Raw genomic sequence first — 24,265 nt, 5'->3', positions numbered from 1 at the left:
GTGAGCAATGTTAATAGCTAACTTGTTGTCACAGAATAATCTCATTGGACCTTCCCATCTTATCTTTAGGTCTTCCAAAATTATCTTGAGCCATAGTAATTCACATACTCCCTGAGCCATTGCCCTGAATTATGCCTCTGCACTTGATCTAGCTACCACATTCTGCTTCTTACTCCTCCATGTCACAAGATTTCCTCCAAGGAATGTACAGTAACCTGTAGTGGACCGCCTATCCATGGGAGAGCCTGCACAATCTGCATCGGTGTATGCCTCTAGGGTTAATCCAGTATTTCTTTTAAACAAGATTCCTTTGCCAGGATTAGCCTTTAAGTAATGTAGTATCCTATAGACCACCTGTAGGTGAACCTCTTTCGGGTTGTGCATAAACTGGCTAGCCACGCTCACGGCATATGCTATGTCTAGCCTTGTGTGGGCAAGATATATAAGTTTTCCTACTAATCTTTGGTACATTTCCCTATTCACGACTGGATCTTCATTTGCTTCTCCCAATTTGTGATTTGGCTCAATCGGTGTGGAGGATGGTTTGCATACTAACTTTCCTGTCTCTCTTAAAAGATTTGTTACATATTTCTGTTGTGAGATAAAGATGCCTTCTCTGGAATGAGCTACTTCAATCCCTAGAAAATACTTCAATCTCCCAAGTTCTTTTATTTCAAATTCTTTGACTAGGCATCTTCTGAAGGCGTGCTTCTCCTTTTCATCATTTCCTGTGACAATTATGTCATCGACATATACCAGAAGAGTCGTGACTCCCCCTACATCCGAATGCTTTATAAAGAGTGTATGATCTCCTTGACTTTGTTTGTATCCAATGGCAAGCATAACTTTAGTAAATCTTCCAAACCACGCCCTAGGCGATTGCTTGAGACCATATAGTGCTTTTTTCAACCTGCAAACTTTATTTCCTTTTAGATTTCCTTTGAAACCCAGAGGAATATCCATGTATATCTCCTCCTCTAAATTACCGTGAAGAAAAGCATTCTTTACATCAAATTGCTCCAAGTACCAATCGAAATTAGCTGCTAGTGACAACAAAATTCTTACCGTATTCATCTTAGCCACTGGAGTGAATGTCTCCTGATAGTCAACACCATAGGTTTGTGTATATCCTTTTGCCACAAGTCTTGCCTTGTATTTTTCTAGAGAGCCGTCTGACTTGTACTTTACTGTGAAAACCCACTTGCAGCCCACGGGTTTCTTTCCTGGTGGTAGGTCAACAATTTCCCATGTTTGATTCTTATCTAGAGCCTGCATCTCTTCTCTCATAGCATCTTTCCATTTCTCATCAGATAATGCCTCAGATAAAGTATTAGGAATATGAATGGTGTTTAGACTAACTAGGAAACTCCTATGTGATGGTGAGAATTTTTTAAAGGACACAAAATTTGCTAAGGGATATAAGGGATGTTTAGTGCATTCTCTTGTGTCTTTCCTAAGGGCAATAGGAAGATCTTGGTCAGATGCTAATTCAGAAGAAATTTCTGGAACTGTATTTACCTCATTCTCAGGATTAGGAATTGAATCTTGAACCTGCACAAGATTAGGATCCTGGTTTCTTCTTCTTGAATATACCTGCAATCTCATAGAGTCACAAAGTTCATCATTCTCTGTCATGGGTCTGGTATGAATGGGTGAAGAAGTTGGTTTGGTTTGAGGTGATTCGATAGGTGCAGATACGGATTGAATTGGTATAGATGCTGAGTTTGGGTGTTGAGAAACTGTAGGTAGACCAAGAGGGAACAATTCTCTGTCCTTATCTTCAATGAATGACAAAGACTCCCCCTGAAGATAAGGTTGAGTGAAATATGGTGTTTTTTCTTCAAAAGTGACATCAATAGAGACAAAGAATTTTTTAGTAGGTGGGTGGTAACACTTATAACCCTTTTGGGTGGACGAATAACCCACAAAAATACACTTGATGGCTCTTGGATCTAACTTCCCTCTATTATGGGTATGAACATGGACAAAAGCAGTGCATCCAAAGATTCTTGGGGTGAGATTATTTGTTGTACGTAGATCGGGATAAAATTGAGAAAGTGTTTCCATTGGTGTTTTAAATCCCAAAACCCTTGAAGGTAATCGATTTATAATGTATGCGGCTGTAAGCACAGCTTCCCCCCAATAGGTTTTCGGAATATGCTGGTGGAAAAGTAAGGCTCGGGTTGCAGCTAGTAGATGACCATTCTTCCTTTCTGCTACTCTGTTTTGTTGTGGAGTATTAATGCAGGAGGATTCATGGATAATCCCTTCTTTTTGAAAATATGGGGATAAAGTTTGGTTGAAATAATCCCGTGCATTATTTGATCTAAATCTTTTGATTCTGATCCCAAACTGATTTTGGATCATGTTATGGAAATTTGGGAGTACACTACTTACATCTGATTTAGATTTAAGAAGAAAGATCCAAAAGACCCTAATGCAATCATCAATAAAAGAGACGAACCATCATGAGCCAGACACATTTGGAACTGTGGAGGGTCCCCATATATCACTATGGATCAAAAAGAATGGGACTGAACTTCTCTTGTTACTGATTGGAAAGGGCACACGCTTGTGTTTTGCAAATTCACACACATCACAATGAAAATATTCAACACTCAGTCCTTTAAACAAGGAGGGAAACATAGTTTTCAAAATTCCAAAAGATGGATGTCCTAGTCTAAAGTGATGAAGCCAAATGGTGTCTTTGTTGGATGACCATTCTTCCTTTCTGCTACTCTGTTTTGTTGTGGAGTATTAATGCAGGAGGATTCATGGATAATCCCTTCTTTTTGAAAATATGGGGATAAAGTTTGGTTGAAATAATCCCGTGCATTATTTGATCTAAATCTTTTGATTCTGATCCCAAACTGATTTTGGATCATGTTATGGAAATTTGGGAGTACACTACTTACATCTGATTTAGATTTAAGAAGAAAGATCCAAAAGACCCTAATGCAATCATCAATAAAAGAGACGAACCATCATGAGCCAGACACATTTGGAACTGTGGAGGGTCCCCATATATCACTATGGATCAAAAAGAATGGGACTGAACTTCTCTTGTTACTGATTGGAAAGGGCACACGCTTGTGTTTTGCAAATTCACACACATCACAATGAAAATATTCAACACTCAGTCCTTTAAACAAGGAGGGAAACATAGTTTTCAAAATTCCAAAAGATGGATGTCCTAGTCTAAAGTGATGAAGCCAAATGGTGTCTTTGTTGGATGATGAAAGGAATGACAGAGATAACTTATCCTGGACAATATTTGATTTGCATGATTCTTCAAGATAGTAGAGTCCATTCTTCTCCTTAGCAAGTCCAATCCTCTTCCCCGAATCCTGGTCCTGAAATATACAGTAAGAAGGATAGAAAAGCACATTACAGTTCATGTCATGGGTGAGTTTTTGGATGGATATCAGGTTAGTGGACAATTTTGGAACATGAAGGACACTTTTTAGTGTAAGTGATGGATTAATATGGATATCCCCAAGGCCAGCTACGGTAGTAAGGGAACCGTCTGCAATGGCTATTTTTCGATTGCTTGGGCAAGGGGTGTAAGTGCTAAAATGTAGTGAGGAGTGAGTCATGTGATCTGTGGCTCCTGAGTCAATAACCCATAAATCCCTAATAGGTCCATCTGAAACATTTAGTCCATGAGGAATAGAAAACTTACCTGAGATTGCAAGAGAACCTGTACCACTAGGTTTCTCCAACGATCCTAGAAGCCCCTTTAACTTTTCGATCTCCTCCTCATTGAACTCGGTCTTGTCTGGAGGCTTTTCTTGGCTCGGCTGATTTGTGGTGAAGTTAGCTTGACTTCGACTCTTATGTCGTCCTCCTCGGTAGCCCCATTCCCTATTCGATGGTTTACCATTCAGCTTCCAACACTTCTCTTTGGTGTGCCTTGGTTTCTTGCAATAGGTACACCAAAGAGACTCCTTGTTGTCCCGTGTAGAGGACAAATCTGTCTTCATTCCTTCCAGTATTTTCGGTTGTTCCATCCTTGTAGTCATGGCTGAACCTTCTAGTACTTGGGGTTCAAGCATAACCCCCCTACGGCTTTCTTCAACACGAATCAGAGAAATAGTCTCATTTAGAGATGGTACCTCTTCTTTGCCGAGAATCTGGGCCCTAACTTGATCAAATTATGCGTTGAGTCCTGCAAGAAAGTCATAAACGCGATCTTTTTCGATAAAACTCTTTAGGATTGCTGCATCAGCTGCACATTTAGTCTCAATGCACCAATAAGGATCGAGTTCTTGCCACAGGTTCTGTAGTAAATTTGCATACTCGATAACTGTCTTGCTGCCTTGTTTAGTTGCTCCAGTCTTGACTTTGATTTCGTACACTTGTGCTGCATCACGTGCTTTTGAATATGTTTGTCGGACGGCATCCCAGATCTCTTTAGCCGTGGATAAAAACATACACATATCGCTGATTTCAGGGATCATTGAATTCCATAACCATGACATGATCATGGAGTCAGCTTCGTCCCATGCATCAAATCTTGGATCTCCTTCCTTCGGTCCCGTCCCTAAGAGATGGCTAAGCTTTCCTTTTCCCTTTAAATATGTTCGAACAAACTGAGACCACTTCAAATAATTTTTTCCGTTCAACCTATATGCTACCTAAATGTTTTGCAGGTCGCCAGATGCTTGATGTGAGGAAACTTCTTCCGATTGTGCAGTAGTATTTGATACGGTGGCTTCTGACATATTGGGTGGGCTTCAAGAAAGAAAGAAAAAAACAGACAATGAAGGTCTGAAAAACTTAGTAAGGATTGGCGATGAAGGCCTAAAGAATCTTTCAACCAATGTAAAAAAAAAAAAAGGTAATTGTAATGGTCCACCAAACTGAAGAGTGGATCGAAACCACTCAAAATCAAAACTGATCCAAATGAAACCAAAGGGATTCAGTAAATCTGCTCTGGGCAACACCAGATCTAAGATTTCAGACTGATCTGATGTCTCTACAAAGAGATCCAAGAAAAAAAGGATGAATCCAATGGCACAACAGTCCAGAAGAAGCAAAAATGTAGAGTTCAGATCTGTAGCCGATCTCGAAGAAGAATCAAGGACACTCAAGAACATCCCAAATACTGTTTGAGAGTTCTTGAACGCAACAGAGATGACCAAAGAGATACTATGTGTGGATTAGGTCGTAACCTGGCTCTGATACCATGTGAAAATTTGAGGGAAAAAAATGAATTGATTGTATTGTCTTGGAAGGAGCATATACACAACTTTATATAGAATTACAGAGCTAATTTACAGGGTGATAAAATAGGAAACTAACTTTTCCTAAAAAACTAATTTCTATATCAGTGGGATTCTCCAATTAATATCCCATGATTCTAGGATATCCCATGATTCTAGGAAATTAAGTTTCCTAAACTGATGGACCTAAAATTATGGAGAATCAATTAGAGAGTCAATCTTCTACTTTCCAACATGTTTAACATCACATTTAAAATAATGCAATTGGGAAAGAAATAAAGAAATTAAATGTTTGACATGCTTGAATATATTTTGTATGCTATGTTTTATTTTATTTTTTCACTTTCATTATGTTATATTTATGTATTTTTTATCTTAGCTAATAGGCTTTTTAAAACATTTAGTTTAAAATTAAAGTGGATTTTAATTAATACTGTTTTTAATTTCTTCTTAATTTATTTTGAATTTTTTTAAACTTCTTTGCATTTTTTAATTTTTAAAATTTTATGTCTTGCTTCAAAAAATGCACATGCCTTGTGCCTTGGGAACAAAATTTCCTTTGCGCTTTTAAAACACTGCATGGAGCCCTTCTAATCTAGGAACCATTAGACTGAACTCTGATTGGTGGTTGTTAGGGAATGCAAGCCCTTTAGTATTTGATGTGTCAGGTATCATCCATCCAGTTTGTAAGAGGAAGGCATCTCAAGAAACTTGAGACTCTCGCCATCCAAGTTCTTAGGCACATTATTTCTTTGGGTGTGAGAGGCTGGATGGAGAAAACTATCCAGTAGTTTATGGCAAATTCAATCATCAAACAACATTCTATAGAGATGTCCACATTTCCTGAGAGAGGCATGGGATTTGACATCCAGGTTGTATATCTTGCTCAAATGGTTGATTCATTAACCAATAGGTATGTTGAGAAAGTGTAACTTTGTCGAGGTTTTCTCTTCCTATGTAGTCTTATTGTAGTTTCAGCACACCATGCCTCCTTTTATCCCTGTTTCTTGTCATCTGATCTGCTCCACCCCCGAAAATGCACATAGAAAATGTTAATGGAAAACAGTAAATAACAAATTGCTTCCTTCCAAGGTAATCGGAGTATTTGATGCATATACATGATAAAAAGAAAGAGAATAGTAAGAAACAAGAAAGGCAAGTGTTTGTTCTCCACTTCTTTGGATTTGGTGCTCACAGAAAGGAATTTGACAATAGTTGAAATGGCAGACATGATGTTAAATGAGAAGTATGAAGGAGGGGGAGGCCTGAAGATGGTGCTGTGAAGCTTGGAGAATCTGAAGAAAGGAAGGGATGATTGGAGGAAGAAATTACGACAGGTTCTGATTCAGAAACGTGCAAGAGAAAAAGGAGTTACTGCACTAAACCATAGAGGAAAGTAAAATCCTTGAAGCTAGTACGTAGGAACATGTAAGAAGTGAATCTAATGCTGACGAAGTGATTATGGATGAGGTCCATGTATTGAAGAGACAGTCCATATGGAGAAGGTGACAGAGACAGAAGAAGAAGCAAGTAAAGCTTTGGGGATACATATTCTTGGAAGGGATAGCTTTGCTAGGGAAATGTTCAGAAATCTAGAAGGAAGACACCTGATGCCTCTGAAGGATTTAGGAAGCTCTGGTTTGGACTCTGATGAGAATATTATTGACTCAAGATCAAATTGTAGTCAAGAAAAGCTAAGTTAGCATAAAGAAGGTGGGACTGGCAAAATAGGAGAAGAAAAGATAGCAGTGGATCAGTTTTTTGAAAGAAATGTAGTATTGGAGTTGGAAAGAATTGATGATGGTTAAAGGATTCCAAGGGATTGGAAAAAGAAGCCAAATGCTATAAGACATTTCAACAGTCAGAAATCTATTAGATTAATAGTCCAGGCTTCAAAAGTTTTTACAAGATTTAAGGGGGGTTTGTTTGGAGTTGGATCCACTAAGAAGGTTAGCAGGAGAAGAAAAAAGGCTCCTTTATAAGTTATTGGAGAGTGGAGAGTTTGATATTTCCTTTTCTTCTGTAAGGTTTTAGTCATGTCCTGTTCAGGGTTTTGGGGATTGGGTGTTGGTTGTTGTTTGTCTCTTCTGCTTTTTGGTTGTTTAATGTGTTGTTGAGGGGTTGGTTGTTGGAGCTGTTCTTTGGAGGTGAAATTGCATCTTCTTCTCAGGTGACTGCTGGTCACCTTCCTTTGTATTCTCATTTCCTTTTTTTAATAAAATATTTCTTTTATTATAAAAAAAAAAAAGAAATTCATTTTCAAGTTTCAGACTGCATACAACGCTTATGGCAATACAAGAAGTGCATTTTCTTCATTTTTAACACAAGCACGACAACCACAGCAAAAGAGGTTCAATAAATATCATTCTTACCGATGATGATCCATGCAGAAATTGATATGATTCTTAATAAGCAATATACATTCTAACGCAAAGGAAAACTGATCACAGTAGAAACAAGGTAATTTGAACTACAACTAATTACTGTTTTCAGATATTAATCATGACAAATAGGAATTCTGGTAATCTGGTTATACTTTCTATGGAAGGACAGTGAAAAAATAAATAAATAGTTTTCTCTTGCCTTTCAATGACTTTCTTGCAGAAGAAGATGGATGTTATTCCTACATGAAAATGAACACCTAGCAAAGCAGTAATGTTGTTTTCTCTGACCATGATTGCAGGGTCAAACGCCACGACCCATGACCATTTTTACTATCACCAGCATTCTCTTGGCCGACCATCAGGGAATATAGGAACCCTTTCTTCATTCTTTCTCAAGATCTCAACTTCATTAACTAGTTCACTCTCTCTAAAATTTCTGCTTCCACCAACACCATCAAAGTCTGGGGGCATATCATCATCTTCATCACTCCATTCGTCCTCATCATCATTGTAATCGTCAAATTCATCATCACCAAACTCATTGCCCAATAAGTTATCAACATCAGACCATTCACCAACCCCCTCGTCACTTTCTACTTCTGAATTATCAGCACCTTTAGCTCCCTCACTACCATCCATATCCATCTTGGGTGCACCCCTACTTGGGAAACTGCAGCAAGTGCACGAAGTTTCTCCTTGATAATTAATAACCGATCTTTATCAATCAACTGGAAATCACGATACGCTTCCCGTAGGAAAACTGAACCCCTATCCCCCTTCAGTGACACATAGAACATATCAGGGTGCCTGATCAGCATTCCCCTCAGCTGCTGAGAAAACTTAAACTCTTCTCTGAAATGAGTAAGGTGATCAACAAGCGTTCTCTTCTCAACAGTGAAGCTCAAGATATCATGAACAACTTCACAGGCATGCTTTTCTTTCTCTGGTGTACCAGCCTTCAATCCGGAGAAATCAGAATATGCAGAAATATAAGGAATCTCTCTAAACTTGCATATCCTTCTCATCTCACCTTTGGAAAGGTTGAGGCCCTTGGGTAGCTTTACTCTATTGAACTTGGGAGGCCTATCAATGATCAAATTCTTCTCTTTCATTTCTCTAGCACGACTCTCTTCTTCACTAAGCTCAGCTGCAGAGACAGCCAACTCAGGATCCCAATGGGTTAACTCCAGTGCAGGGCCCCGCTGAGTATGAACAACCTTAAAATACTGAGGATATCTATGACAAATTGTGTCCCTGAATTCTTAAGGAAGCCCCAGGTCAGTCCTCAAATGAACAATCTTCAAAACCAGTAAATCTTCCATTTCATTCCTCACTTTCAATTCCTCCAAATATATCCTCTCGGCCTCGGGGGATAATTTGAACTTAAAGAATAAACCCCTTCTTCCATAATCTCAAAAACAGCAGGAAAACGCTTCAACAAAGCGATGAAACGACGCTTCCGACCGAGACCCAATTCCCTTCGGTACCTGCCCGAGTCTCTAACCGACATTATTCTATCAGGCTAACCAAAATCTTCCTCATTTTTTAACACCAGTTTCAGCTTCTTGTCACGTTGGATGACGTTGTCAAGGGGAAGCTCTTTTCTTCTCTTGACAGCAGCTGTTATTGGGTGAAATGGGAAACTTGCTCTTCTCTGATTACACAGTCCAGGATTTTTTTCGTGGAAAACCAAGCGTGTCCCCATAAATGTGGTTTTGTCCGTGTGTATAGTTGAGAAAGAAAGATGAGCTTTCATATAGAAGTTGGGTCTTTCAGAAGATGGACATGACAGGAAGAGTGATAAAGATGCCGGAGACGAAGGTTTCCTTGAAGGAATCGCAAGGTGATTATCTGTAATTTAATACAGGGGCTGTGCGGCGAGATAGCCCCATGTATTAAAAGACTGGTGTGGGGCGTTATCATTGGTCCCACAGCCTGCCGAACATGTACTTCTATCACTTCTTTGTGTTTATCAGGCTTCTGTCAAGACCAGATTTATAACCAAATAGTAATGAACAAAGACTACCACTGATGGTGTTCGACAACATGGTTTTGTTTATAAAACCGCTGGATTTTATTTACCAACACCTCGACCTATGATTCACTACCCCTTTGAATTTTGATTTTACCACTCAACTTGTCACTGTTGCAACTGTACAAATTGTGCTGAAGTTTATGGGATGGACTAAACAATAAAAAACCCAAAATTATGAAAGAAAATCAATCATGTTCTCAAACACCCTCATAACTTCTGACTCTGGTAGCAGAAACCTGGGATCAAATCTCCCCCTGCCACCAGGACTGAGAGGGTTAAGGGGAAGGGAATAGGCTACCCTGTTGTTTAGCCCCATGAACCCCAACAAAAAAATCATAAAAAGACAATAATGAACAACGACTCTGTTGAGAAGACTGGTGCAAATGTCCAACCTCTCTGTCACAATCGACAACAAAGCCTCAAAACGTAAGTAAAAAGATTAAACAATCCACCTTCCTCTCTCTCCTCAGGATGCATTGCTGGTTCAGCAACAAGCATAGTATTCAGCCCTACATCGTCACTATGTCCTTCCTTGGCACCTACATTCATCGGAGCCAAACCATTTCCATCAACACATAGATCATGTGACAAAGAGGTATTCATACTCATTGCTTTTTCATCTGATTTGGAGCCCTTGTCATTTGATTCATAGACGAGATGGATGCCACACATCTTCACTGGGACTTCAACTGGCTCAACCATATCTCTAACAGAAACCCGAACTGAATCTCCACCTTGGAATTGATACCCAAATTCTGTGTATGGTACGTAACCCAGCCACATCCCGTCTCCCCTACTCGGGAGTTCTATCCCTGGACGATCTAGTATCCACTTATGGCTAGGTTCGTTATCGAAATTACCATGAGTAGAAATATCAAAATGTATTACACAGAAATGTTCACTTTCTTCATAAACAACACAAATAATCAGCCCCTGTAGCTTATGATCCGGAGGCACTTCAAGAGAGAGAGAAGAACCACAACTCTTATGGCTGAACCACATTGGAACCTCTCTCCCAGGAACATAGATATCAAGCTTACCACCTTTAAATAGCTCCTGTTACATGTAATTGATGTTCTTCAACAAGAGAGTACCATATATATAGATAGATATAGAAATATAGATAGATAGATAGAGAGAGAGAGAGAGAGAAAGAAAGGTACCTCAAGGAAATTATCCATGCCTTGAATTGTAATTAGCTCGTCACAATTACTAAGATCCAAGCAACGTAATTTCTGGATGTTTGAGAAGATTGGCAATCTTATCGATGTGCAGTTGTGAGCATACAAAACTTCTAAACTTGATGGGAGCTGTGGAAGTGAATGGAGCCTTTTGCAACCACTAAGATTAAGAACAGTGAGCTGAGAAAAGCAGCTGATGGTGTCCGGTAGGTTACAAAAATTGCCATGGCTTAGATCCAATACTTCTAATGAGGATAAGAACCCAAGATTCGATAATCTTTCTAGTGATTTGCAATGAGATGCTCTCAAGAACTTTAAACATGGTGGAAGCTCTGGGAGTGCTTTAAGCTCTTCACAGCCATTCAGCTCAATGACTTCAAGCTGACAAAGTCTACTCATGCTATTTGGTAGGCTACAGAATTTATTGAAACTTAGATATAACTCTCGCAATGAGGATAAACTCCCAATCTCACTTGGAATTCCACTTTCTATCAGTGAAAAATTTCCTGACAGATTGCTCCCAAGTTTGCATTTTGCCAAATTTAGGGTCTTGAGGTTCTTTAAGAGTCCAATGGAAGTTGGCAGCTGTTTTATTGGAGAATAACTTGCATTAAGTTCTGATAAATATTCCATATTTCCCAATTCTTCTGGCAAATTTTCCAGTTTCTGGCAGTGATCAATGTGAAGTTTTTGAAGAAATTTCAATTCACAGATACCATTTGGAAGATACCTAAGTTTAGGGCATCTAATTAGACTCAAATCAACTAGTTTCTTGAGACATCTAATGGATTCATGAACATTAACCAAATGATTACATCTTCCAAGAATCAAATTCTCAAGATTGGTGAGCATTGAGAAGTTGGGAGTTTCAATTAGGGATGAAGAAGAGTAAAGATTAAGAACTTTCAACTTTTCAAGCGACTCTATATTCCTCATCTGTATATCAAGTTGGACACAGAAGGAGAGATTAAGATTTTCAAGTGATTTCAATTTACAGATACTACTTGGAAGATTCCTCAGATTATTGCAGTTGCAAAGATCAAAAAGAACAAGTTTCTTGAGACATCCAATGGATTCATGAACCTTATCCAGACTTGAACATTGTTTAAGAATCAGTACCTCTAGATTGGGGAATGTTGAGAAGTTTGGGAGTTCAGACAAGAATCCAGAATAGCTAAGATCAAGAACCTTCAAATTTTCCAACATCTGCAAGGAAAAGAATAAAAGAAAGGAGTTAGCTTCCATAAAAAGAATGTAAGCAAACTCCAAAATAAGGAAGAAACAATATAAACCATGTCTTACTTTGGTTTCTTCCCAAAGTCGTTGGATTCTACTATCTTGCATGTCAAGAACAGCAAGCTTCTTCAAATCAAAATTGATTGGTATCAATTCCAAAGGGCATCCATGCCAACATAGCCATCTCAAATTTTTGGAAAAATGCTTACAGTCTCCAATAATGTTTGTATAATTGACCTGGAGCAGTCTTAGTTCCTTCATCTTTGAAAATGCTTCAGTAGTCAAACTTAATCTGTTGCCATAAGGAACCGTTAGGCTGATCCCTTGAATTTTTTCTGTTCCCTGCTACAAAGAGAAATAGATTAGTAGAGCATGCAAACCATAAGACACAAATTGCAGATCCGAAGCACCCCTATTACCCCAAGGCCTAGAAGTGATAGGGGTGCTTATTCTTATGCTTTCAAGTAAACCCCATGGTAAAAACAGAACTCATACAATTGGTTCTTACACTGTAGTTTGTCAAAACATCATAGGCATGCTCATGAGACCATAATCTACTACACTTTCCAATTTCCTCAAGAGATTCTTCATGAACAATTGTCCTTCCCATGTCTCGAAGCAAATCATGCACCCTCAACTCATTGTTTTTGTTGATTGTTAGAAGAGACCTACGACAAAGAACACCAATTCCATATTCTGCGGCAAAGTCACAACCATCTAGTATTTTAACAACATAGTTTTTGTCCATCCCAAGAAAGAAGCACACTATATCAAGGAAGATATTCTTTAATTCATAATCATCCAGTGCATCAAAACTTATTCTCAGCTTTCTCTGAACTTGGTTAGGAGGAATTCTTTTTATTTTCTCCAAAGCACTTCTCCATTCAGGTAATGTTTTACCATATAAGGAAGAACCCAAAACCTCAAGAGCCAAGGGAAGCCCTTTAACATAGCTTACTATATTTGTTGATAGCTCCACATAATCTTCTTTGGGGTGGTCTTTTTTGAAGGCATGCCAACTGAAGAGTTGAATTGATTCATCATTATTCAATTCTTTAGCTTTATATTTGGAATCCACTTGAAGAAAATCTAGTAAATGCTCATCTCTAGTTGTTATGATGACTTTGCTTCCAGATTCAAACCACCCACGACCAACCAATGCTTTTAGTTGATCAAATTGATCTATGTCATCAAGAACAATGAAAACCCTTTTTCTACGAAGTCTTTCTTGGATTACAATGATTCCTCTATCAGCATTTTTTACATATTGTTTCTCTTCCTTATCCATTAATATGTCAGAAATAAGTTGGTTTTGTAAACATACTAGACCATTGGGTTGTTTTGAAACTTCTCTTACATTTTCAAGAAAGCTGCTACCATCAAATTTGCGAAACATTAAGTTGTAGACAGCCTTGGCAACAGTTGTCTTTCCAATTCCTCCCATACCATAAATCCCTACGATGCAAACTCCATTTAACCTAACATTTAATAATGATTCGACACATTGCACACGGGAATCTATTCCAACTGGGAAAACAGCAACATCTAAATGCACTTGATTCAATTTAGTCAAAACTTCTTCAACGATTCTCCAAACACACTTTGCCTCATGCCTGTCAATTTTAATCCAAGTATACATGGCTGTCAATTGTGATCCAAGTGCACACAAACACACACACACAGAAAGGAGAGAGAGAGAGAGAGAGACTGTTAAAATATAAGCATATAAAAAAATGGGACCAAACCAAAACTGTAAAGTCAAATAGTTATACAAGACCATTTTTTTAGTACAGATGAAGAAAGTAGAAAAATGACTTACAATCTGAAAGGAATATATTTACACTTTTTGTTCCATTTATTTCTTCATTTTCTTTTTTATTGTTGTTCTATTCATTTCTTGATTTCTTCTTCTTCTTTTTTGTTGTTGATCTGTTTATTTCCTTCAGTTGGCCACCGCTTAATATTACAGTTCTTATCTTTAATAGTCAATTAGTGGGGTTTTTAAGAGAAAGTAAGGTACGGTTTCAATTAGTGGGGTTAGTTTTCCATTAATTCCATTTATATGTATCCTTTTTTATAAATGTCTTAACTCTAGTTCAATTCTAATTTTCTGAGTTCTTTGTAATGTAATTCTATTCGTATTTGTAAATTCCCAAGTACAGGATCATGGCCCTTTCTTTTGACTAATAAAAGTACATACCAAGCTCATTTACAAGTTCTGAAGAAAATTGTTGTTGCGTAACAAATTAAGTTCTTCAAACTTCATATAAATTTGTACTTTCAGCCTACCACCAAACAAATAATCTGTTAAAGTTCAACCTGCCCTAGAAATCTGTTTGGTTTGTTAGTTGTAAAGTAAACAGCAAGAAGGAAGAAAAGAAAGAAGAAGAAGGAAGAAAGAGGAAGGAGAAGAGAAAAGGTCTAGTTCGAAACTCAGGAAGTCAACCTAGATTCGGCCAGACCTGTTATTATATTATTAATGTGTCAAGAAAAGACAAGAGTGCCCTTATTTAAGTAAGAGGCACTCGAACTAACATAATAGTACACATCAGCACTCTCAACAGGTGTGCAAAGACTAAGATACCCCTTCACTAACACTCCCCCTCAAACTGGTGAGTATATATCATATAATCCCAGCTTGTTACATATGTAGTCCACTCTCCCCCGACTCAAACCTTTTGTAAACAGATCTGCCCACTGATTTCCTGTATTAACATATGCAGTCTCTATCACTCCATTCAGCACCTTCTCTCTCACAAAATGACAGTCAACTTCGATGTGCTTGGTTCTTTCATGAAACACTGGATTGGAAGAGATATGAATCGCTGCCTGATTGTCACAGTAGAGATTCATTGGAGTACCGATGTCATATCCTATCTCCTGTAGAAGATTCCTTAGCCACACTAATTCACAAGCAGTATGTGCCATGGCCCTATATTCTGCTTCTGCACTACTTCTTGCCACAATTGTTTGCTTCTTACTTTTCCACGTTACCAGGTTACCCCGCAAGAAGGTACAATAGCCTGTGGTAAACCGTCTATCAGACATTGAACCTGCCCAATCAGCATAGGTGTAACCTTCTACTTCTAGCTTTCCACCACTTTTATACAGTAAACCACGGCCAGGGGCTCCTTTCAAGTACCTCACAATCCTTAGCACTGCATTCCAATGTGGGACCAAAGGTTTCTGCATGAACTGACTCACCACACTAACCGCAAATGAGATATCTGGCCGAATAATGGTTAGGTAGTTTAGTTTGCCTACAAGACGTCCGTATCTGCCAGGGTCTTCAAATACTTCACCTATCACTGCTCAACCTCGTATTGGTTTCCATAGGTGTCTCAGTCGGTTTAGTACCCAACAAACCTGTTTCTTCCAGTAAATCCAACACATATTTCCTCTTACACAAATTAATGCCATGCCCAAAAAATATTTCAATTTGCCAAGGTCCTTTGTCTGAAAGTGTTCCTGTAGGAATGTCTTCAATCTGTCAATGCCCATTTTATCATTCTCAGTCACAACGATATCATCTACATACACCACCAGTAGTATTTTTCCTGCCAGAGAGTCATGACTGAAGACAGAGTGATCAACTTGGCACTGTTTCATACCAAACTTCTTGACTACCTCACTGAACCTACCAAACCATGCTCGAGGCGACTGTTTAAGTCCAAATATAGCCTTCTTAAGTCTGCATACCTTACCATCCTCCCCCTGAGCAACAAACCCTGGTGGTTGCTCCATGTAGACCTCCTCGAGCAAATCACCATGCAAAAAAGCATTTTTGATATCGAGCTGATATAGAGGCCAATCATACATAGCTGCAAGGGAGATGACAACACGAACTGACCCTATCTTAGCAACCGGGGAGAATGTCTCTGTGTAGTTAATGCCATAGGTTTGGGAGTACCCTTTTGCAACCAGACGCGCATTGATGTGAACGCCAAATTGATTGCGGATCTCAGCATAAAATTTCTAGAAGATGGCAAATAGTTCACTTCTTTCTTTCATTAAATAGAGTCACGTCATTCATGAAAAGTTATCAACAAAAATAACAAAATATTTGTGTCCATTATATGGCATCACTTTATAGGGACTCCAAACATCTGAATGAATTAAAGAAAAAGGACTCGACACACGGTTATCAACCCTATAACTAAAGGGAACACGATAGTGTTTCCCAAATTGACACGACTCACAATCTAGAACAGAAAGTTGACTCAATAAAAGGACCAAGGACTTCAGCACTTTCAGCGAGGGATGACCAAATCTACAATGCCACTGGAGAGGAGAAATAGATGATTGAAGGGCCGTTGACGTTCTTCCACCACCATCAAGATAATACAATCCACCGGCTTCATGCTCTCCACCAATCTTCATCCCCGTCTTGACATCCTGAAAAACACACATAGAGGGGTAAAATGTAATGGAGCAATTAAGGGACTTTGTCAGCTTACTAACAGACATAAGATTAAATGGAAGTTTAGGTACATATAAAACAGAGGATAGGGACACAGGGTCTAGGTCAACATTACCAACACCACGAATAGATGATGTGGAGCCATTAGCAAGGGTAACAGATTGTGATGTTGAGCAATGAGTGAGAGATGAAAACACACCTGGAGTTCCTGTCATGTGATCGGAGGCTCCAAAGTCAATGATCCAGGGGTTGGGTGTGGATGCCAAACAAGCCATACCTGAGTGTGCAAAGGTAGTTGTGTTCTACTGCGACGTGGATTGAACAAACATTTCATACTCATCACGAGGAACACTCACCATCTCCCTGCCTGGACCATCTGGAGAAGTAGAAGGCATCTGGTCAACTGATCAGTTCTCCTGTCTAAAGCTGGAACTGGTATCACTAGTCATGGCATGGTTGGCCCACGTCGAAGGTGGATCGTGTAAATCATAGCAGTAGTTAGTAGTATGTCCATCCAAACCACAATGAGTACACCTCCGTGGACCCGAGCCACGTCCTCTACCACGAGCTCCCCCTGAACCTCTGCCTCCAGTATGACCACCACCACAGATATGTGTAGGACCACCACTACCACTCCGACCATACACTGGACCACTATTGCCACCTCGGCCAGGCTGGGCTCCTCGAGCCCCACTTCTGCCACTTCGTCCTCTCGACACTCCAAATGCTGATCTATCTAAGATACTAGAGGTTTCCATAGATCCAATGGAAGTCCTCCGAAGACGAGCAAACACCTCCTCTAGAGATGGAAGAGCAGATCCTCCTAATATCTGGGCTCGTACTGGTTCATACTCAGACTTCAGCCCCACCAGAAACCGAGTCACATCAAGCTACTCTCTCTGTTGCTGTTGAACCTTGACATCAGAAGTGAGAGGGTGATAGACATCTAGCTCATTACGGATATTTCTCATACTGGCATAGTACTCCTCAAGGCTCTGATTTCCCTGTTGCAGATTGAAGTATTCCTGATACAGTTGATATACCCTACTTGTATTATCCTAACCAGAATACAATTTCTTAGCATGATCCCACACCTCTTTGGCTGTGTCAAGAAACATGAAGTTCACACTGATTCTGGGCTCCATACTGTTCCACAACCATGTGATAATATGTGCATCTTCTTGTTCCCAGTCTTCATACTCCTGAGAACTAGTGGGAGGTTTCTCCTCTCTTATGTGCTTTACCATCTTTTTCGCCTTCAAAAAAACCTCTACAGACTTGGCCCAAGGGACATAATTCTCCCCAATCAGTTTAATGGAGGTCATTTGGACATTCAGATAGTCAGTAGATATCATCACACTAGGTTTACTATCATTGTTATCTGCCATTGCCGAATTCTCTTATCACTAAAACTGAGCACTACACACTGCACACTACACACAGATACTTCACCGAAATCTGCACACTGATTCAGTTATGACAAAGGCTGAAAGTTGTATTTGTAACACCACAAACTCTACTCTACAGCTACTGGAAGTTTCACCATTAAGTAGACACTACTTCCCTTCAAATCACACACAAACCAGCATAAACTCTAGCATAAACCCTAGCATACTGCGATCTGAAAACCCATCATACGATCTGTACCACACCTCTCATGTGTTTCATGACAGAAAATATGCATAAAAAAAACTCCTTACCTCATCGCCTGAAGGCCAACCACACGAAGGAATGAAACACCACTGCACCACACACACCAGCCATACATTAATTAGGGGAGGGCTTAGAAACCACAGCAACCGATCACCAACAACACCACCAGAGGCATAGAAACCTCCAAGGGAAGAGGGCGATCACTCCTTTTCAGCCCTTTTTCCAGTCTCCAACCAACGGCTGAGAAATCTAAGAAAACCCTAGTTCGAATGCGCAGAAAACAGAATTCTAGCAGGACTGATTTGTTTGATGTGGCTCTGATACCATGTTAAAGTTCAGCCTACCCTAGAAATCTGTTTAGTTTGTTAGTTGTAAAGTAAACAGCAAGAAGGAAGAAAAGAAAGAAGAAAAAGGAAGAAAGAGGAAGGAGAAGAGAAAAGGTCTAGTTCGAAACTCAGGAAGTCAACCTAGATTCGGCCAGACTTGTTATTATATTATTAATGTGTCTGGAAAAGACAAGAGTGCCCTTATTTAAGTAAGAGACACTCGAACTAACATAATAGTACACATCAGGACTCTCAACAGGTGTGCAAAGACTAAAATACCCCTTCACTAACATAATCAAAGCAAATAGGACATCCATCAGAAATCAATTTTAATACAATAGAAACACAGGCACATCGAAACCAAAAAGCTCATTGTTTTTTTTTTATCAGCACCGAACCAATGTTTTAAAACGTAGAGGTGTAATGCAAGGCGTTCCACTACCTACAGGCATGAGGCATAGTTCAGAATGTAAGAGGTGTAAGCCTCCCACACAGAAGGAGTGTAAACCTCCTTAAGAGGAGGGGGATGAGGAGGAAGGAGGAGGAAGAAGAGGAAGGAGGATCTCATTTTTCTTTATTTTTAATAAAAATCTTTTATGTTAAGAAGAATGAAGATGCATAATACTGGTTGAAAGAGGGGGTCTTTTCTTTCCTTTTCTCTTTTTTTCCTCTTTCTTTTGTTTTTCTTTCCCTTCCCTTTCTTTTCCTTTCCTTTCCTTATTTTTCTTTTTTCTTTCTTTTTCTGTCTTTTTATATGAGGTGTGCATGAGGCACATGGGGCGTACACCTCTAGCATGCCTCATGAAAAAAGCGTATGAGGCGTCATCAGAGGTGTCAATGCCTCTGCCATATGCCTCAGGGCGTTTTGGGGGCATGTCACCTGGAGGCACGCCTCTCACACCTTTTAAAACACAGCACCAAAACCTAAAAAATCTTTGCCAAGTTTTCTTAGAATCAAGCTCTCAAATTCCAAACTACACGGGTGCAACAAAATCCAAATTCCATACATGAATTAGAACCATCAAAAGTAGAGGCTTGGAAGGAGGTGAACATACTTAAGAGAGGTATAATTGTATAAGAATGCAAAGACAAATGAGAACAACATTAAAGAGTTCATTCTAGTCCAAAGAAAGACACAAATAATAAAGTCAACAGATAATGCAAAGCTTCATAAAAGATACAGAATTAAACTAAAATCCAAGGGAGGATATAATAGGAAGAAAGAGTAACAAGAAAATTTGATGGAGAGGCAGTAAGACAGTAACCCCTCTCTTTGAAGATTAGAATAGATTGCTAAGAAGCAAAAGGTACAACCCACAACTTTGATAGAACCCATGTAGAAAACACAAACATCAAAAAACCAAAAAGGACCATTACTCCATGTTGGTTATGAGTAGTACTTTTTGTTAAAAAACAAAAGATACAACTCATAACTTTGATACATCCCATGTAGACAAATACATACATCAAAGAAGTACCAAAAAGAACCAATACTCAATGCTGTTTATACTCTGGATATCCAGGGTCTTGTCAAAAAAAAAAAAAAAGAAAATCAGTAACAGAGAGTATCATTAAAAGAAATAGTTAAGAGTACATGTCAAATTGGTTAGGTAATTCCCAACAAAATTTCCAGTTACAACTTTAAGCGAATTGCAGTTCAGTCCAGAACAATTTCTGCCTAAGAACCCCTTGCTTAGCCAAAAAAAACTGCCATCTCATTTGTAGTCCTTCTAACACATTTGAAGGTAGCTCACATTTCATCTATAAAAAAAAAAAAGAAAAGAAAAGAAAAGAAAAGGTAGTTCCCATTTCCTTTTCTAACCAAACAATTTCCCTTAGTGTTGGCCCAAGCACCTGAATTCTTACTATTTGTCCAAGAAATTACCAACTATGAATCTCCCTCCACCTCCATCTGCTGTAACCATGTTGCTTAGCTATCCTTAGACCTTGTAGCAATGTTAATATTTCGGCTTTCAAAGAATCACCAAACCCAATCAGGCCTGAATACATCGCCACCAACTTGACTTCTGCATTCCCAAAGACACCACACTTTCTGCCAGGCCCGGATTGCCTTGAGAGCTCCCATTAAAATTCAGCTTCACCATGTTGGTAACAAGAGGTCTCCACTTCTGAGAAAAAACAATAATAGTAATAATAATAATAATAATTGAGGTTTCCACTCCATCACAATTTTCACTATAGGAGAGTTTGTCACTGCTTCCCAAGCTCTTATTATGTCATCCACTGAAAACCCCTAAAAGGCCTCCATTGTTTACACCCAATATGCAACTATTATTTTTGTCCTCCCCACTATTTCTACTTTGGATTTACACTTCTCTTTGAATATTCTTTCGTTTATTTCTTCACGAATATTCCATACTAATGCTACTCTAACTGCCCTCCACATAATTCTTCCTCTCTTCCATGGCTGCCTTAGAAAACTTGGGCTAAAGAGGGTTGCCACAAAATGCAATGAACTTATTTTTTTCAGTAAAAGTTCATTTCAGTAATTTCAATTAAAGCATATTACTGTTATTGCTGTTACAAGACAAATCAGTCCCTTTACAAATTGAAAGAAACCTAATTACACATCTACCCAAAAGAATTGTTCCCTATGCACCCTTGTTTAGGAAAATATCAGCCATCCCATTTGCTATTCTTTTTAGATTTTACCCATCTAAAGGTTGCCCCCAGCTCCTTTGCTATGTTCTTAATCTCTCTTATGATATGATTATGAATCTACACACCTGGGCTGTGCTGTCATTCATCCATGAGATTACCAGTTTGGAATCCCCCTTAACCTCCAAATGTTGAAGGCCAGGTTGCTTTGCTATTTTCATTCCTTGGAGTAGCCATCACTTCAGCTCTTAAGGTATCCCCCACTCCAAGCGGGCCTGAAAATAGAGCTACCACCTAACCTTTTACACCTAGATTTTATGGAAGGACATAGATATTGTAGAAATATTTTGTAATAATAAATATACAACTACTAAAAGAAAATAATAAAAATGGTATAATCACATCAGCTAAGGCTGAATGTAATAAGCATGTTGGAAAGATGCAAGCTGTGAAATGAGAACAAATTTATTGCTGATAACATTACCAACATGCTAGTTAGAGGAAATTTCAACATCAACAGAAAGCCATGGGAGTGATTGGGCGGTAGTAATCCAAAGAACCAAATGATATTGGGTTTCAATGACTGTAATGAGTATTACAGCCTAGTGGATCTAGGATAATACTGGCAACAAACAAACTTCGACTAAGGGCGGGTGGAATTTGGCCAAGGTTTGGAAGGTGCTTTCTCAACTCTGGATTCTTATGGTAGTGTTGGTGTAATTTACTTTTGCTGTCTCAATTCTGAATTTCTGATCATGTACTTCTTGTCATTAAATTTGGTAACTTTTCTAGCTTAGAGCCTACTGAAAACATGCAGATTGAACAGGTACAAATAAATTTCCACTATCTGTCAAATTAGGAGGTAGCTTCCTATCATATGTTTGATATGTCTATTCTGGATGAGTTGCAAATGCACCTAGAAAGGTTCCTTTGGTTGAAATCCAAGTTGAACATCTTAGATGGAAAGCTTAATTTGCAGGGTTATGACAACATGTAAATAGAGTTCCAATCAACGAAGATTTCCATTTGAACTTACTAGGGTCCCTTACTCAAAATCTGTTTGAACTAATTATTTCCCTACAAGCGATGTTTTATGGAAAAAATGTACATAAGTGCATTTTCCAAATACTCTTTATACCGGTGGAAATGCGATTACCTCTCTCTTTTCTTTACCATATAATGTATATCAACTTCTGGATGGTTGAAGTCCATTCACGTTGAAATACGAAGAGGAATTAACTTAGATTTCTGTTGCTTTCAAGGGTAGACTAAAGTATGTTATTTGTATGGTCCAGAGAAGCTCTTCTCCCTTTGCACGCCTAAACAGAGAGAAAGAACCCCTGCTTCATGCACTGTTTTATGCTTTTGTCCCATGCACAGAAGGCATGAGAATTGAGGAGAGAGAAATGATCTAAAAAGGTACATATTTGAAGACAAAACTCAGAGCAATATGATCTATAAAGTTAAATATATATATATATATATATGAAAAAAGAGCGCGAGGAGCATGAATAACGGTAAATTGACCAAAAATAGAAGAAAAATAAATTGCAATGGTGGATTACCCGTTGTCAACCTTCTGTAAATCCCACCCAGACAAATTCGCAGCTTTTCTGAGAGCTGTTTCCCAACTCTGCACCTTCATCAGATCCGCCTTGACTCGCTTTTTAGTTTGGGAAAATCCACTCCCAAAGCTTCCAGTCTGATTGCGAACCTCCGACGGTTCAACGTCATAGAAAACGGGAAAAACCAATTGGCCCATCGTTTCATTGCAATATAAGATTTTGAGAAGCTCATCCAAGCACCATCTTGAAGAAGCATAGTTCCTTGAGAAAACAACGATGGAGATCCTTGATTCTTCGATTGCTGTTTGCAGCTCAGACGATATCTCTTTTCCTCTCTTGAGTTCTTCGTCGTCTCTGAACGTGTAAATTCCAGCTCGATCCAAGGCGGTATAGAGGTGATCAGTGAAGTTCTTTCGGGTGTCTTCACCTCTGAAGCTCAAGAAGACATCGTAATTCCATCGGTGGACGGAAGAAGCCATTGAAGCACGAAAAGTACACAATAATCGCTATAGGAGGTTTTGGTGTAGAGACTAGAGATGACATCTGAAGTCAAGAGGGAGTCTGTTAAACATTACAAGTTTACGTCCGTCTGGGTTGATTGAATGAAGGTAGCTTTAGACTTGCAGCAAAATCTGTCTATATCTGTATATACTTAGTAGCAGATACTTGCCTTCAGCAGGTCGAAAAGTGTTTTAGTAAAACTAAAGGGGAAATTTTCACTTTATACCCTCAACTTTGGGGTAGTGTGAAGTTTATTATCCGAGCTTTCAAATGTCTTACTGCAGTACCTAAATTTTCAAAAAAACTGTAATAAGTATCATATAAAAGAACAAAAATATCCTTTACCTATCATCTAATCAGTTAAAAGTTTAAAATTACCCATTATCATAGGCAATGGCGTTACACTTCTCTACCAAAAGACAAGGGAAAATTGGTGTGAATTCTGCGGTTCTGCGAAGATAGATTGATATCAGTAAGTTATTTGCAATTCTGCGATTTCTCCTCCTTCAATCTGGTGGCTTTCCGGATAGAATTGGTGTGAATTTGTTTGACATCGAGCGTCTTAGAATTGCTGATTGAACGACAGGTCGATCATGGTGAGCTGGTATTATTTCGGATGAAATTGATTGAATGTTGTCTCCTTGGAGGCAGATTTGACACCTTTCCTTTTTTTCTACGATTTCCCCATTTTTATCTTGAGGGGATTGGGGTGATTTAATCATTGTAGCTGCTGGTTAGAGTAAGGGTTTTAGTTCGTTATCGATGCCGGATAATTGGCATGTTCAGAATAATGCTGTGTCCACTTCTAATGCCTCGGCCGATAACCTCGAAGGTAATTTGATCTGTCTTAATTCTTTTGTTCCACTTTAGATACTGATGTAGGCGCACATGGCAGGTTTGATATTTTGACACGTGGCATCATCAGGATGGCATCCTGATTGCTAACAAACTCTAAGTAGGTTCAAGTATAAATAAGTGGTGCCATTCCCGAGGTAAGCTATCTTGGTATTTCTATTCTCAAACTCTGTAGCATCCTAGTGACCTCGTCTGAGTTACCTCTTTAGAGCCTCGTCCGACCCCTTATTACACATTAACTAATTTGACCGTCGGAGTCCCCACC

The 24,265-nt window shown here is 38.9% G+C and overlaps 1 protein-coding gene and 1 pseudogene across 7 annotated transcripts in view; both read right to left on the bottom strand.

Moving 5' to 3' along the window:
- Positions 1-23,948, bottom strand: part of LOC148873380 (protein NLP9-like) — a 54,369-nt gene extending 30,421 nt beyond the window's left edge. The window contains exons 1-7 of one of the 7 annotated variants that reach the window (XM_088964297.1): positions 23,524-23,920; positions 23,315-23,432; positions 22,645-23,187; positions 12,570-13,674; positions 12,128-12,406; positions 11,945-12,031; positions 10,808-10,879 (exon numbers count right to left, since the gene is read on the bottom strand). In XM_088964297.1, coding sequence (XP_088820423.1) covers positions 10,808-10,879; positions 11,945-12,031; positions 12,128-12,406; positions 12,570-13,674; positions 22,645-23,123 — 2,022 coding nt within the window. In that variant the 5' untranslated portion in view covers positions 23,124-23,187; positions 23,315-23,432; positions 23,524-23,920. Of the gene's footprint in view, positions 1-7,672; positions 10,701-10,807; positions 12,032-12,127; positions 12,407-12,569; positions 13,675-22,644; positions 23,188-23,314; positions 23,433-23,523 lie in introns of those variants that run through there. The other 6 variants (XM_088964298.1, XM_088964301.1, XM_088964299.1 and 3 more) reach the window with 6 other exon arrangements.
- LOC148873381 (protein WHAT'S THIS FACTOR 1 homolog, chloroplastic pseudogene) lies at positions 7,673-9,960 on the bottom strand (annotated as a pseudogene).
- Positions 23,949-24,265: the final 317 nt, after the last annotated feature.

This window comes from Nelumbo lutea, chromosome 1, assembly GCF_056320005.1.
Source record: "Nelumbo lutea isolate HS-2025 chromosome 1, American lotus-T2T, whole genome shotgun sequence".
NCBI lineage: Eukaryota > Viridiplantae > Streptophyta > Magnoliopsida > Proteales > Nelumbonaceae > Nelumbo > Nelumbo lutea.
The sequence above is the reverse complement of the archived record's forward strand: the minus strand, read 5'-3'. Positions and strand labels throughout refer to the sequence as shown.